The sequence below is a fragment of the Tachyglossus aculeatus genome, unplaced genomic scaffold (assembly GCF_015852505.1).
Source record: "Tachyglossus aculeatus isolate mTacAcu1 unplaced genomic scaffold, mTacAcu1.pri scaffold_1_arrow_ctg1, whole genome shotgun sequence".
Lineage (NCBI taxonomy): Eukaryota > Metazoa > Chordata > Mammalia > Monotremata > Tachyglossidae > Tachyglossus > Tachyglossus aculeatus.
The window spans coordinates 1791199-1808396 of record NW_024044915.1 but is presented as its reverse complement, the minus strand read 5'-3'; the positions used below and the strand labels follow the sequence as shown (position 1 = coordinate 1808396).

At 50.5% G+C, this 17198-nt stretch overlaps 1 protein-coding gene across 3 annotated transcripts in view; it reads right to left on the bottom strand.

Moving 5' to 3' along the window:
• MYOCD (myocardin) overlaps nt 1–17198 on the bottom strand; it is a 291154-nt gene that overhangs the window by 8340 nt on the left and 265616 nt on the right. For all 3 annotated transcript variants that reach the window (XM_038742905.1, XM_038742906.1, XM_038742907.1), the window contains exons 9-11: nt 13160–13319; nt 11044–11982; nt 7796–7939 (exon numbers count right to left, since the gene is read on the bottom strand). In XM_038742905.1, the coding sequence (XP_038598833.1) occupies nt 7796–7939; nt 11044–11982; nt 13160–13319 (1243 nt within the window). The remainder of the gene's footprint in view (nt 1–7795; nt 7940–11043; nt 11983–13159; nt 13320–17198) is intronic.

The following is a 17198-nucleotide window of genomic DNA, read 5'->3' as shown; positions in this document are numbered from 1 at the left end:
GTCATTCATCATCTGTATTTCACTTCCTAAAATGAGATTACAGATGAGGTCACTGAGGCCCAGAGAAGCAAAGTGACTCGGCCAAAGTCACCCAGCCGACAGTCGGCGGAGCCAGGATTGGAACCCATGACCTCTGACTCCAAAGCCCGGGCTCTTTCCACTGAGCCACGCTGTCCCTCGGGGGGCTCACGGTCTTCATCCCCATTTTACCGATGAGGTAACTGAGGCACAGAGAAGTTAAGCGACTTGCCCCAGGTGGCACAGCAGACATGTGGCAGAGCCGGGATTGGAACCCATGACCTTCTGACTCTGCTCTATCCCCTACTCTAGTCTGCTTCTTGCCCGCGGTCACACAGCAGGGAAGTGGAGGAGCGGGGATTAGAACCCATGACCTTCTGACTCCCAAGTTCCTGCTTTATCGACTAAACCAGGCTGCTTCTCATTCATTCATTCGATCGTATTTATTGAGCGCTTACTGTGTGCAGAGCACTGTACTAAGCGCTTGGGAAGTCCAAGTCGGCAACATATAGAGATGGTTCCGACCCAACGACAGGCCCACGGTCAAGAAGGGGGAGACAGGCAACAAACTACCGCGCGATTACCACTGATCCACGGCGGCCCTTCCCCGATCCCAGCCACCTCCTGGTTTGGTACGGATTGATTAATAACTTTAATCTTTCCACCCCCAAACTTTCCAATCCCTCTCGCCCTTCCGCCGTGACTCTTGGATTTCCCTTCAGGGGGACGGTCTCCTCCGAGCTCCGGTTTGACCCGTCGGCTCGGCTCAAGGGCCTGCGGGACTCGTTGGAATTTTCTTTCCCATCCGCCTGGTCCCCCCTCCCTACGCTGCAAACGGGATTTCCAGCTCCCCGGCTCCTCTGGCATTGTCACTAGCGACGCTCTGCAGGAATGGGGCTTCTCCCTGATTTATTTTTCCAAACAACGAGCCAACCACGGCAATACTCTACATCAAGCCCCGTCCGAAATGCCGGGGTCGCGGATACACAAGAAGCAGATCAGACACGGTCCCTGCCCGCCACGGGGCTCAGAGTCCAACGAGGAGGAAGAACCTGCATATATGTATATATGTTTGTACGTATTTATTACTCGATTTATTTTACTTGTACATATTTATTCTATTTATTTTATTTTGTTAATATGTTTTGTTTCCTGGACTGTGAGCCCACTGTTGGGTAGGGACTGTCTCTATATGTTGCCAACTTGGACTTCCCAAGCGCTTAGTACAGTGCTCTGCACACAGTAAGCGCTCAATAAATACGATTGATTGATTGATTGTTTTGTTGTCCGTCTCCCCCTTCTAGACTGTGAGCCCGCTGTCGGGTAGGGACCGTCTCTAGATGTTGCCGACTTGGACTTCCCAAGCGCTCAGTCCAGTGCTCTGCACACAGTAAGCGCTCAATAAATACGATTGAATGAATGAATGAATGAACCAGAATTTAATTCTCGTTTTACAAGTGAGGAGACAGAGGAGTCGGCCCTAGGGACTACCTCCAAAGGTCTCTCACCCGGCAATCCCACGCGGGGCTGCATCCACATCAATTCCGTCGCTACATCCCGTCGGTCCCCCCTTCCCGACATCGCTAAAATCCGCCCTTTCCTCTCCACCCAAACCGCTACCACGTCAATCCGCTCACTGATCCTATCCTCGCTGACCTCCCGGTCTCCCGTCTCTCCCCGCTCCGGTCCGGGCTTCACTCTGCTGCCTGGGTCATTTTTCTCCAGAAAAGAAGAGGACACACTTCCCCACTCCCGGAAAAACTCCACCTCCGCATCAAACAAAAACCCCTCACCGTTGGCTTTAAAGCAGTCCATCACTTTGCCCCCTCCTACCTCCCCTTGCCTCCATCTTGCTTACCTCACCGCCGGACCGCGGCCCACATCCCGCCTCGCCCTCCCTCCTCAATTCCGCCAAACAATTACTCTCCCCCTCTTCAAAGCCTTACTGAAGCCCTTAATCAATCAATCAATCGCATTTATTGAGTGCTTACTCTGTGCAGAGCACTGTACTAAGCGCTTGGGAAGTCCAAGTTGGCAACATATAGAGACGGTCCCTACCCAACAGTGGGCTCATCGTTCATGGATGGATGAATGAAAGAACCGGTCGCTGGTGGGGGGTGCAGGGTCCCCGACTCCGCCGCTTGTCAGCTGTGTGACCTTGGGTAAGTCACTTAACTTCTCAGTGCCTCAGTTCCCTCATCTGTGAAATGGGGATGAAGACCGTGAGCCCCCCATGGGACAACCTGATTACCTTGTATCTCCTCCAGCTCTTAGAACAGTGCTTGGCACATAGGAAGCACTTAACACCAACATTATTATTATTTACTAATAGACAATGTCTCGAAGGAGAAGCAGCGTGGCTCAGTGGAAACAGCCCGGGCTTGGGAGTCAGAGGTCATGGGTTCAAATTCCGGCTCTGCCACTTATCAGCTGCAGGACTTTGGGCAAGTCACTTCACTTCTCTGGGCCTCAGTTCCCTCATCTGGAAAATGGGGATTAAGACTGTGAGCCCCATGTGGGACAACCTGATTACCTTGTATCTCCCCTAGTGCTTAGAACAGTGCTTGGCACATAGTAAGCGCTTAACAAATACCAAAATTATTATTACTATTATTAAACACGACTGAATGAATGGAGTGAGGCTCCAGAGTTAGCACAGTGCTCCGCACACAGTAAGCTCTCAATAAATAGGACTGAATGAATGAAGGAGTGAGGCTCCAGGGTTAGCCCAGTGCTCTGCACACAGTAAGCGCTCAATAAATACGACTGAATCCCTTTCCCCTTCTCCCACTCCCTTCTGCGTCGCCCTGACTTGCTCCCTTTATTCATCCCTCCTCCAGCCCCACATTCATTCATTCATTCATTCATTCATTCAATCGTATTTATTGAGCGCTTACTGTGTGCAGAGCACTGTACTAAGCGCTTGGGAAGTCCAAGTTGGTAACATATAGAGACGGTCCCTACCCAACAGTGGGCTCACAGTCTAGAAAGGGGAGACAGAACAAAACAAAACATATTAAAATAAATAGAATAAATATGCACAAACAAAATAAATAAATAAATACGTCCACATCTGGAATTTCTTTATATTAATGTCTGTCTCCCTCACCGTCCCGTTGTGGGCAGGGAATGGGTCTGTTGATTGTTGTACTGCACTCTCCCAAGCACTAAGTACAGTGCTCTGCACACAGTAAGCGCTCAATAAATGCGACCGAACGGATCCGGAGGGGACCAGGCCCTGTTCCTCGGTGGATGCCCCAAATAAAGACCCCAAAGGGCCTCCTACTCTTCTATTCTTCTTCGCCACGTCCTCCTAGGAGGGAGGCAACTCGACCTCTGACAGGACTGGGCTGAACTTGGAAAAAGCTGGGGTTGGAACTGAATGGAAGAGGGCAACGGTGCCATCTGCCCATCCAAGCCGTCACCAAAACCTGCCGGTCTCAGCTCCGCAACATTGCCAAGATCCGCCCTTTCCTCTCCATCCATACCGCTACCCTGCTCGTTCAAGCTCTCATCCTATCCCGTCTGGACTACTGCATCAGCCTTCTCTCAGATCTCCCATCCTCGCGTCTCTCCCCACTTCAATCCATACTTCATGCCGCTGTCCGAATTGTCTTTGTCCAGAAACGCTCTGGGCATGTTACTCCCCTCCTCAAAAATCTCCAGTGGCTCCCAATCAATCTGCGCATCAGGCAGAAACTCCTCACCCTGGGCTTCAAGGCTGTCCATCCATCCATCCCCTCGCCCCCTCCTACCTCACCTCCCTTCTGTCCTTCTCCAGCCCAGCCCGCACCCTCCACTCCTCCGCCGCTAATCTCCTCCCCGTACCTCGTTCTCGCCCGTCCCGCCATCGACCCCCGGCCCACGTCCTCCCCCGGGCCCGGAATGCCCCCAATCCCTCTGCCCATCCGCCAAGCTAGCTCTCTTCCTCCCTTCAAGGCCCTACTGAGAGCTCACCTCCTCCAAGAGGCCTTCCCAGACTGAGCCCCTTCCTTCCTCTCCCCCTCGTCCCCCTCTCCATCCCCCCATCTTACCGCCTTCCCTTCCCACAGCACCTGTATATATGCATATATGTTTGTACATATTTATTACTCTATTTATTTATTTATTTTACTTGTACATATCTATTCTATTTATTTTATTTTGTTAGTATGTTTGGTTTTGTTCTCTGTCTCCCCCTTTTAGACTGTGAGCCCACTGTTGGGTAGGGACTGTCTCTATATGTTGCCAACTTGTACTTCCCAAGCGCTTAGTACAGTGCTCTGCACACAGTAAGCGCTCAATAAATACGACTGATGATGATCTGCGTGGGGGAAATAGAGAGAGAGCGCGGTCGATCCACAGAGCCGCTCCGTGCTCCGAGCAGCTGGGAGCTTGGGATGGAACGGAACTGGGGCTGGCCGGCTCAGCTTGCTTGTCCCGGGGTGGGGGCCCTGGAAAATCAGCCCCCGCGTGACCGGGCGTCCCGGGAACTGGGAGTGGGAAAGCCGCAGGGAATGGTTTCCTCTTGCCTCTTTCCGACTGACCCTGGGGATGGGGGCTGGCAGGACACCCGCGGGACGTTTCCCTGGAAGAGTCGCTGCAACATCCGTTAGGGACCCGGCCCGGGCCTGGACAATCGCGTGGCTCAGTGGAAAGAGCCCGGGCTTTGGAGTCAGAGGTCATGGGTTCGAATCCCGGCTCCGCCAACTGTCAGCTGGGTGACTTTGGGCGAGTCACTTCCCTCCTCTGGGCCCTCATCTGGAAAATGGGGATTGACCGTGAGCCCCCCGGGGGACGACCTGATCACCTTGTCACCTCCCCAGCGCTCAGAACAGTGCTTTGCACATAGTAAGCGCTTAATAAATGCCATCACTTATTGTATCTACCCCAGCACTTAAAACAGTGCTTGACACATAGTATGCTTTACCAGGTGCCAAAATAATAATTATTATTGTTATTACTGTTTTATTATTATTATTAACTTGTATCTACCCCAGAAATTAAAACACTGCTTGGGACATAGTACGCACTTAACAAGCACCATAATTATTATTACAATTCATATTATTGTTACTATTATTATTATTATCATTATTATTAACTAGCACTTAAAACAGTGCTTGGCACATAACATGCACTTAACAAGTACCATAATTATTATTAGGATTAAGATTATTGTAATTATTATTATTATTATTATTCACTTGTATCTACCCCAGCACTTAAAACAGTGCTTGACACATAGTATGCTTTACCAAGTGCCATAATTATTATTATGATTAGGATTGTTGTTATTATTATTATTACTAATAATAATAACTTGTATCTACCCCAGAACTTAAAACACAGCTTGGTACACAGTAAACACTTAACAAGTACCATAATTATTATTACAATTAAGGTTATTGTTAATACTATTATTACTATTATTATTATTAACTTGCATCTACCCCAGCACTTAAAACAGTGCTTGGCACATAGCATGCACTTAATAAGTACCATAATTATCATTAGGATTACGATTATTGTTATTAGGATTAGTAGTATTGGCTTGTATCTACCCCAGCACTTAAAACAGTGCTGGCACATAGTACGCGCTTAACAAATACCATAATTATTATTAGGATTAAGATTATCATTATTATTATCATTACTATTATCATTATTAACTTAATAATACCATAATTATTATTAGGATTAAGATTATTGTTATTATTATCATTATTAACTTAACTTAGTGATACCTTAATTATTATTAGGATTAAGATTATTGTTATTATTATTGGTATTCTTGGCTTGGATAAACCCCAGTACATAAAACAGTGCTTGGCACATAGTATGTGCTTAACAGAAGCAGCGTGGCTCAGAGGCAAGAGCCCGGGCTTGGGATTCAGAGGTCATGGGTTCGAATCCCGGCTCCGCCGCTTGTCAGCTGGGTGACTTCGGGCAAGTCACTTCACTTCTCTGGGCCTCAGTTCCCTCATCTGGAAAATGGGGATGAAGGCTGTGAGCCCCACGGGGGACAACCTGATCACCTTGTATCTCACCCAGTGCTTAGAATAGTGCTCGGCACATAGTAAGCGATTAATAAATACCAAAATTATTATTATTACCACAGCTATTATTACGAGTAAGATTATTGTTATTATTATTATTAACTTGTATCAACCCTAGCACTTAAAACAGTGCTTGACACACAGTATGCTTTACCAAGTGCCATAATTATTATTATGATTAAGATTATTGTTACTACTATTATTATTATTGTTATTAACCTGTATCTACCCTGGAAATTAAAACACTGCTTGGTACATAGTAAGCGCTTAACAAGTACCATAATCATCATTATGATTAAGATTGTTACTATTATTATTATCAATATTATCATCATTATTATTAACTTGCATCTACCCCAGCACTTAAAACAGTCCTTGGCACATAGCATGCACTTAACAAGTACCATAATTATTATTAGCATTAAGATTATTGTTTAAGTGCTCAATAAATACAATTGAATGAATATTATTGACTTGTATCTACCCCAGAACTTAAAACATAGTAAGTACTTAACAAATACCATAGTTATTATTAGGATTAAGATTATTGTTATTATTATTATTATTAGTGATTTGTAGCTACCCCAGGACTTAAAACATAGTAAGCATTTAATGAATACCATAGCTATTATTAGGATTAAGATTACTGTTATTATTATTGACTTGTATCTACCCCAGAATTTAAAACATAGTAAGCACTTAACGAATACCATAGTTATTATTAGGATTGAGATTCTTGTTATTAGCATTAGTATTATTGACTTGTACCTACCCCAGAACTTAAAACATAGTAAGCGCTTAATGAATACCATAGTTATCATTAGGATTAAGATTATTGTTATTATCATTAGTATTATTGACTTGTATCGACCCCAGAACTTAAAATATAGTAAGCACTTTATGAATACCATAGTTATTATTAGGATTAAGATTATTGTTATTATCATTAGTATTATTGACTTGTATCTACCCCAGAACTTAAAACATGGTAAGCACTTAACAAATACCATAGTTATTATTAGGATTAAGGTTATTGTTATTATTATTAGTATTAGTGACTTGCATCTACCCCAGAACTTAAAACATAGTAAGCACTTAACAAATACCATAGTTATTATTAGGATTAAGATTATTGTTGTTATTATTAGTATTATTGACTAGATAAGATCTACCCCAGAACTTAAAACATAGGAAGCACTTAACAAATACCATAGTTATTATTAGCATTAAGATTATTGTTATTTATTATTATTATTATCATTATTAACTTGTATCCACCCCAGCACTGAAAACAGTGCTTGGCACGTAGAACGTGCTTAACAAGCACCATAATTATTATGACGATTAAGATTATGGTTATTATTAGTCTTATTAGGGACAGAGATTGGCTCTTCCTCTGCACATAGGCCACAACCATGCCCTGCTCCTGAGTTCCCCATCCCAGCTTCACTTCCCCTTCTTCATTCCCTTCCCTTCTGGCTCCAGCCCATCCGACTTGTACTTCCCGAGCGCTTAGTCCAGTGCTCTGCACACAGTAAGCGCTCAATAAATACGACTGAATGAATGGATCCCCACTTCCCCATGTCCTCTGCCCGCCTCGAGAGTTCACCCTGGGGTCCCCTGTGTTAGGTGAGGGTGGGTTGGTGCCAGAGGGCGAAGGAAGCGGGAGGCCCGGCGAGGCGAGGCCGGCCGGAGCCATGGAGAAGTGCCGGGGCGGATGGGGGGCGGAGGAGGCCTACCTTGTGCTGCAGAGCGGGATTCTTGGAGGAGCTGGCATCACCACGGCCGTGGCCGCCCTCGGCCTGGGCGCCACAGAACGGCGCGGCCAGACCGGGCTGGCTGGCAGCGAAAGCCACGGGGCTGCCCTCCTGGGCTCCTGAGGTCTGGGGAATCAATCAATCAATCAATCAATCAATCGTATTTACTGAGCGCTTACTATGTGCAGAGTACTGTACCAAGCGCTTGGGAAGTCCAAATTGGCAACATATAGAGACAGTCCCTACCCGACCGTGGGCTCACAGTCTAAAAGGGGGAGACAGAGAACAAAACCAAACACACTAACAAAATAAAATAAATAGAAATAGAATAGATATGTACAAGTAAAATAAATAAATAAATAGAGTAATAAATATGTACAAACATATATACATATATACAGGTGCTGTAGGGAAGGGAAGGAGGTAAGATGGGGGGATGGAGAGGGGGACGAGGGGGAAAACAACAGCCCGTCACGGCCCGCTATCCGGCCTCCCGGTGCCCCATCGCCGCCTTGGCCCAGGGCTCCGGCGAGGAGGGTCAATCAATCAATCAATCAATGGTATTTATTGAGCGCTTACTGTGGGCAGAGCACTGTACTAAGCGCTTGGGAAGTACAAGTTGGCAACATATGAGACAGTCCCTACCCAACACTGGGCTCACAGTCTAGAAGGGGTCGAGGGTGGCACCTTGCGCGTGGCATGAGGGAAACAGACCCACCGGAGGAAGGCCCCGCAGACCTATCTTTTCTCCCGCTCCCATTCTGGGATGGGGCGGCAGAGCTGAGGGCGGGCAGGCAAAGTCTCGGAGGCACAGAGTGTGGAGGGAAGGGACGCCCGGCTTACAACTGGGCATCTTCCTTGGCTGCCATTTTGTTTCCCACATTTCCTCCCTCCACCTTCTGGCCCCCTGGAAGCCCTGAGAGGGCAGAATGCGATTTTTAGGCCCATTTCCCGGACGGAAGTAAGAACCGGAGCGTAGATGGTGATTTTCTCTCACTTGTGCAAGGCACCATCAACAAACCGGAGAAGAGACGGCTCCTCTCTCTTCTCCTCCTCCTCCCTGAGATCCTCATTCTGGCCACTCTGCTTGGGTCTAGAAGTCATTGGAGCCCAGAGTTCTGGTCGCGTGCGAGACCAGCGGTTTTCCTCACATTCCCAGAATCTCCTCTGCTGGCTCGGAAATCTCAGACATCCTGTGGCCTTTGAAAATCCCTCCCCAGCCCAACCATAACCAGCTCGACTCTTTTTTTTTTCCTCTCCCTCTCTTCCCTCTCTCATCCTTTCTCCCTCCCATCCCTTCCTTTCATTCATTCATTCAATCGTATTTATTGAGCGCTTCAACAGGAGCTGTTCCTTGAACAGTTGACTTGTTTGGTAGTTCCCAGATGCTTTCAGCTGATAGAACAATAATAAAAATGGCATTTATTAAGTGCTTACTATGTGCAAAGCACTGTTCTAAGCGCTGGGGAGGTGACAAGGTGATCGGGTTGTCCCACGGGGGGCTCACAGGCTTCATCCCCATTTTATAGATGAGGGAACTGAGGCCCGGAGAAGTGAAGTGATTTGCCCAAAGTCACACAGCTGACAATTTAGCAGAGCCGGGATTTGAACCCATCATCATCAATCGTATGACCTCTGACTCCAACAATAATAATAATGATAGCATTTATTAAGTGCTTACTATGGGCAAAGCACTGTTTTAAGTGCTGGGGAGGTGACGAGGTGATCAGGTTGTCCCACGGGGGGCTCCCAGTCTTCATCCCCATTTTACAGATGAGGTCACTGAGGCCCAGAGAAGTGAAGTGACTTGCCCAAAGTCACACAGCTGACAGTTAGCAGAGCCGGTATTTGAACCCATGACCTCTGACTCCAAAGCCCGGGCTCTTTCCACTGAGTCACGCTGGGGAACGACCCGCAGAAGCAGGACTCTTTATCCAGACACCCCTAGGCCTCAGATCCCCGGGGGGGTGAAAGGAAAGGCAACACCTGAGTGGACCGTGAGGACACCTGCTTGAATTTCCATGAGGCTCTGACGGTCCTTTGAAATGACGGTCCTTTGAGAAGCAGCGTGGCTCAGTGGAAAGAGCCCGGGCTTTGGAGACGGAGTTCATGGGTTCGAATCCCGGCTCCGCCAACTGTCAACTGTGTGACTTTGGGCAAGACGCTTAACTTCTCTGTGCTTCAGTTACCTCATCTGTAAAATGGGGATTAAGACTGTGAGCCCCCTGTGGGAAAACCTGATCACCTTGTAACGTCCCCAGTGCTTAGTACAGTGCATTGCACATAGTAAGCGCTTAATAAATGCCATTATTATTATTATTATTATGACCAACCGGGTGAATTATTGAGATAATTCAGTCCCCTCGCCAAAGTTGCTCCTTGAAGTCAGAACGATTTTTGACCCGCTTACCTGGATAACAACAAGGCACTCAAACTTCCACTGGGCCACCCATTTTAGGACGCACGTCCAATCCGGGTCCAACCTGTACTTCCCAAGCGCTTAGTACAGTGCTCTGCACCCAGTAAGCGCTCAATAAATACGACTGAATGAAAGAATGAATCTGAGTGGATTGCACCCCCCAAGAGTGCAGCGCTTGGCGTGAAGTGAGTGCCGAACAAATCCCGCCATTATCAGGGCCGCTCCCACCGACCCCTCTCTGGGCCCGGCAGTCCGGGAACGCCAACCCACGGTGCTCACCCTGGACCCGAGGATCCCCGGCGGGCCAGTTCTGGCCCGAGATCGTGATCGAAGCAGTCGCCCAGGCCGGTTGTCCCACGGCCTAGACATCTAGGAGGACCCCAGAGCCAAAGCCCGGGGACTCTCGGGCCTGGACGTCTTCGAGACCCAGTCCAAATCCAGGGCCCGCTGCCCTCCGGAGCCGACCCTGCCCAGGCTCCTTAACCTATTCGTTCTGACGACTTGACACCCGTCCACACGTTTTGTTTCGTTGTGTCTCCCCCTTCTAGACCGTGAGCCCGCCGTTGGGTAGGGACCGTCTCTATAGGTTGCCACCTTGTACTTTCCAAGCGCTCCGCACACGGTGAGCGCTGAATAAATACGACTGAATGAACGATCCGGACGGAACCACCCAGGAATCGTGCCACTGGTGCCTCGCCTTGGTGGTCCAGCCAAGCCCCGCCTCTGGCGTTCGGGGGAGCGGGATCGGAGAATCCGGGCGAGGCCTCGCCCCTTCCCCATCGCCCCGCCCGGGCCCGGAGGAGCGCCTTACCTGAGCCGGGCGCAGCTGGCCGCCGGCCTGAGGGGACCCACCGCGTCCCTCTCCCTGGGCGGGCAGCGCGAGCAGGTAGTGGCCGTTGGGAGACGGGGGCAGGCTGATGTGCTGGGGGCTTTTCACGGCTCCCAGGGGCGAGTCCTGGGGAGAACTCTGCGGGCTGAGGAACGTCGACGACAGCAGGCCGCTCTGCCCGGCCGGGTCGGCGTGCCGGCCGACGGGCCGGAGGGGCGGCGGGGCCGGGCCGCGAGTACTTAGCGCCTCCGCGCCGCCCGCCCGGCCGTCCCCGGGGGCCGGCTTGGCGGCGAACGGACAACTAGCCCCGGCGTCCTCCTCCTTCACGGGGACCCCAAAGAAGCAGGGCGGCGGCTTCTCGTCGGGACCGCCGTTTCTCTTTTGCTTCTGGAGCTGCAGGCGCAGCTCCTCCACCTGCCTCTGTTCCCACTGGAGCTTCCGGGTCAGCTCGTTGATCACCTTCTGCTTCTCCACCAGCATCTTGTCCTTCTCCGCCTCCGGCCCGTCGGGCTCCGGCTGGCCGCCCCCGGCGCTGAGGCCGCCGAGGAGGCTCTCCTCCGCGCAGACGTGGACCGGCGAGGGCTGCAGACAGAACTGGGGGGACGCCAGCTGCCCGTCGGTGAAGGCGTCGGGCAGGGACCCGCCGACGGACAGGTCGGAGGAGGCCGGGGAGATGGGCGGCGTGGAGCTGGTGCTCCCGAAGTGGTAGAAGCCGTTGGACAGCACGCTGCTGGGCAGGGCCGGATAGCCGGGCAGGGGGCCGCTGGGGGTCACCGGGAAGGTCACCGTGGTGACCTCGCCGAAGCCGGCCGGGGGCCCGCCGCCGCCGTCCTGGAAGGGTCGCAGGCGGTCCATCAGGGCCGTCTTGGTGCCCGACACGGGCAGGCCGCGGAGCCGGAGCTGTTGGCGCAGCTCGGACACCTGCGGCAACGGAGAAGGACGGTCGCCACGGCCGGGACGCCTGCGGTCCCCGGGGCGGGGGGCCGGAACCGCCCCAGGACCTGTCTCCCGCCCGCCCGGCTCCCGCTGGCCGGACCTCGGAGCCAAGCACCGTTCTCAGCGCTGAGCTTAGCGAGAAGCAGCGTGGCTCGATGGAAAGAGCCCGGGCGAGGGAGTCGGAGGTCATGGGTTCAAATCCCGGCTCTGCCAATTGTCAGCTGGGTGACCTTGGGCGAGTCACTTCGCTTCTCTGGGCCTCAGCTACCTCAACTGGAAAATGGGGGTGAAGACTGCGAGCCCCACGTGGGATGACCTGATCAGCTTGTATCCTCCCCAGAGCTTAGAACAGTGCTTGGCACATAGTAAGTGCTTAATAAATGCCATTATTATTATTATCATTATTTGGAGTCAGAGGTCATGGGTTCAAATTCCGGCTCTGCCAATTGTCAGCTGGGTGACCTTGGGCGAGTCACTTCGCTTCTCTGGGCCTCAGCTACCTCAACTGGAAAATGGGGGTGAAGACTGCGAGCCCCATGTGGGATGACCTGATCAGCTTGTATCCTCCCCAGAGCTTAGAACAGTGCTTGGCACATAGTAAGTGCTTAATAAATGCCATTATTATTATTATCATTATTTGGAGTCAGAGGTCATGGGTTCAAATCCCGGCTCTGCCAACTGTCAGCTGGGTGACCTTGGGCAAGTCACTTTGCTTCTCTGGGCCTCAGTTACCTCATCTGGAAAATGGGGGTGAAGACTGGGAGCCCCACGTGGGATGACCTGATCACCTTGTATCCTCCCCAGCGCTTAGAACAGTGCTTTGCACATAGTAAGCGCTTAATAAATGCCATCATTATTATTATTATTATCCTGAAATTCAGAGGGGTGTGGGCCTGAGGCTCGAAGTCCCGGCCCCTGCCGGAGCCGGCCAGGAAATTTCGAACTCATTCGTCCAGTCGTATTTATTGAGCGCTTCCTGTGTGCAGAGCACTGTACTAAGCGCTTGGGAAGTACAAGTCGGACGCCTCCCTCAGCCCCATCCAGATACCCCGCTGCCGGGAGAAACTGCGATATCCTCTCGTCGGGTTGGCCGCTCTGAGGTCGGGACTTCCCGACGCCACGCGTGTGGATGTGTGTTTGCGAGACTGCGTGTTGCGCGTACCTTCAGGTCATCCAGGTTGGCCGGCAAGGGGCCGGGCTTGACTGCGGAAATACCGGTCGGACCAGCGAAAGTGGTTTTGACGGGAGACAGCGGGGTGCTTCCCACCACGCTCGCCGACGATGCGGAGCTGGGATTTCTGCACAGCTGCTCGCTCGGCTCCCTGGGAGATAAAAGGAAAGGGACGGGACAGTTCGGATCGCCGTCGGATTGACAAGCGCGCGCCTTCGGGGAACCGGCCCTTAGAGCTGCTGGGCCTCGTCGGGTCCTGAAGCCGACTCCGGCCTTGCCCTGGGGCGGAGGGCTCGGGAAAAGCGCAAACGGCGAGATTCTCCCCCACGGATGGGTGGCGGGGTCTGCCCCAACTCTCCCCGTGTCTGCTCACGGGGACAGATTAGAGCGCCCTGCTTGGGGCCTCACTACCTCCTTGCCTCTCTATCGGTTTGGGGAATCCCGCCACCTTCATTTCACAGACGGGGCAAACAGAGAGGGAGAGTCGCTTTCCCAAAGTCACACAGTCCGGGCGGGGCAAAAACGGGATCATCATCTAGGGTTGGACTCCGATTCCCAAATCTTCTCTTCGGAGGGCCCCCAAAGGCAGTTCGCGGCCCACGGTGGCCCTTCCCGAAGCAAAGAGGACCGTCCCTCCCACGGAAGGTATGAACTGTGGGTTTTTACTGCTGTGGATGTTGACTTGTGGATCTCAGGTTGGTATTTCCCCCTACGGTATTGATTTCCACACACTTCAGGAGTCCCTTGTGGGCCAATCCCACGTCCGGATCGAAGCCTAAGCACTTGGGAAGCAGCGTGGCTTCGTGGAAAGAGCCCGGCCTTGGGCGTCAGAGGACATGGGTTCTAATCCCGGCTCTGCCACCCATCTGCTGTGTGACTCCGGGCAAGTCACTTCACTTCTCTGAGCCTCAGTGACCTCATCTGGAAAATGGGGATGAAGACTGGGAGCTCCACGTGGGACATCCTGATCACCTTGTATCCCTCCAGTGCTTAGAACAGGGCTTTGCATGTAGTAAGCACTTAACAGATGCTATTATTATCATTATTATTACTCACTCAGTGACTTCATTTGTCATATGGGGATTAAAAGCGTGAGCCCCACGTGGGACAGCCTGATTACCCTGTATCTACCCCAGCGCTTAGAACAGTGCTTGCCACCTAGTAAGCGCTTACAAAATACCATAATTATTATTAGTATTAGAGATAATACTAATAATAATAATAATGGCATTTATTAAGCGCTTACTAGGTGCCAAGCACTGTTCTAAGCGCTGGGGAGGTTACAAGGTGATCAGCTTGTCCCACGGGGGGCTCACAGTCTTCATCCCCATTTAACAGATGAGGTAACTGAGGCCCAGAGAAGTGAAGAGACTTGCCCAAAGTCACACAGCTGACAACTGGTGGAGCTGGGATTTGAACCCATGACCTCTGCCTGCAAAGCCCGGGCTCTTTCCACTGAGCCAAGCTGCTTCTCACACTGCTACTAGTATTAGTACAGTGCTGAACCCCTAGACTGTAAACCCCCTGTGGGATCGGGACTGTATCTGATCTGTTTCCACTGTTTGCATCCCAGCGTTTAGTACAGTGCTTGACACATAGAAAGCACACAAATACTATTATTATCATCATTATTATTGGTATCGTTATGTTGTTGTTTTTTTAAATCAACCCCAGGAGCCAAAAGCATGAAGTACAACAATATGACGAGGGATCATTTTTTGTGTGTGTCCAGTGTGACTGAAAGTGTGTCCGCTGCGTTGACCTTTTCAGTTACACAAGAGCTCTTGGGTGAACTTCCGTGTCAGGGTGTCTTTTTTGACTCTACACACGTATATAAAATATGATTCAAGTGCTTAGTACAGTGCTCTGCACACAGTAAGCGCTCAATAAATACGACTGAATGAATTATTCCTGGTTTTCATCCCTGAACGATTCAGGGATGTCATCTTTTAAACAAATGAATTATTCCTGATTTTCTTTTAAACATCTTTTAAACAGCTGGATATTTCCCTTGCTCCTTGCGATTCACCATCAAAGCGACGAAACCGGTTTTTCCTTCCTCTGGTGAGCTCCCAGGGGCTGTTGAAAATTCAGTACTAAAAATCGGATATTCCCTTTGAATATCCGGCCCTGGGCCCGTCCTTCTGGTCAACAGACTGAGCCTCTTTTTTTCTCTCCTCCTCCCCATCCCACCCGTTCTACCTCCTTCCCCTTCCCACAGCACCTGGATATATTTTGGTACAGATTTATTACTCTATTTTACTCATACGTATTTACTATTCTATTTATTCTGTTAATGATGCGCATTTAGCTTTCATTCTATTTGTTCTGCCGACTTGACACCCGTCCACATGTCTTGTTTCGTTGTCCGTCTCCCCCTTCTAGACCGTGAGCCCGTCGTCGGGTAGGGACCCGTTGCCGACTTGGACTTCGCAAGCGCTTAGTACAGTGCTCTGCACACAGTAAGCGCTCAATAAAGACGAGTGAATGAATGAATGACAGCCTGGGCCGGAGGTGCGGAAGGGGACACGGATGGGGAGAAATGTTGACAGCCCACCCGAAGGATCGATCGACCAATCAATCGTATTTACTGAGCACTTACTGTGTGCAGAGCATTGTACTAAGCGCTTGGGAAGTACAAGTTGGCAACATATAGAGACGGTCCCTACCCGAGAGTGGGCTCACAGTCTAGAAGATCGATGACCCCAGGGGCAAGTTGGGGCCCTCTCTGGCTTCCTGAGAAGAAGAGGAGGGCCCCTCTCTTCCTCTCGCCGTCCCTGGCCCCCATCCTGTTCCCTGATGCTTGCGGATACTGCTATTGATGCCCGGAAAATTCCCATTGGCTCCAAAGCCGTCCATCACCTCGCCCGCTCCAACCTCACCTCCCTTCTCTCCTTCTCCATCCGAGCCGCTCCTCTGCCGCTAACCTCCGCACTGGGCCTCGTTCTGGCCTGTCCCGCCGCGGACCCCGGCCCGCGTCCGTGGACCTCTGGCCCGGAATGCCCTCCCTCCTCAAATCCGCCAATCCCTCTTCTCCCGTTCAAAGCCCAACTGAAGGGACCCCTCCCCACAAAGGCCTTCCCAGACTGAGCCCCCCTCTTCCTCCGCTCCCCAACCCTTCCGTGTCACGTCAACTCGCTCCGTTCGCTCTTTCATCCCTCTCCCCCCCCCCACAGCACTTATGTCATAATAATAATAATAATAATGGCATTTGTTAACAATAATAATAATAATAATTTTGGTATTTGTTAAACACTTACTATGTGCAAAGCACTGTTCTAAGTGCTGGGGAGGATACAAGGTGATCAGGTTGTCCCAAGTGGGGCTCACAATCTTAATCCCCATTTTACTGATGAGGTAACTGTGGCACAGTGAAGTTAAGTGACTTGCCCAGAATCACACAGCTGACAAGCGGCAGATCCGGGATTTGAACCCATGACCTCTGATTCCCAAGCCCGTGCTCTTTCCACTGAGCCATGCTGCTAAGTGCTTACTATGCGCAAAGCACCATTCTAAGACTGTGAGCCCCCCGTGGGACAACCTGATCACCTTGTAATCATGATAATCATGGTATCTGTTAAGCGCTTACTCTGTGCCAAGAGCTGTTCTAAGCACTGGGGTAATAATAATAATAATGATAGCATTTATTAAGCGCTTACTATGTGCAAAGCACCGTTCTAAGCACTGGGGAGGTTACGAGGTGATCGGATTGTTCCATGGGGGGCTCACAGTTTTAATCCCCATTTTACAGATGAGGTACTGAGGCCCAGAGAAGTTAAGTGACTTGCCCAAAGTCACACAGCTGACAGTTGGTGGAGCCGGGGTTTGAACACATGACCTCTGACTCCAAAGCCCGGGCTCTTTCCACTGAACCATGCAGCTTCTCATGTAGATATGCATATATCTATAATTCTAGTTCTTTATATTCATTCATTCATTCAGTTGTATTTATTGAGCGCTTACTGTGTGCAGAGCACTGTACTAAGCGCTTGGGAAGTACAAGTTGGCAACATATACAGACAGTCCCTAC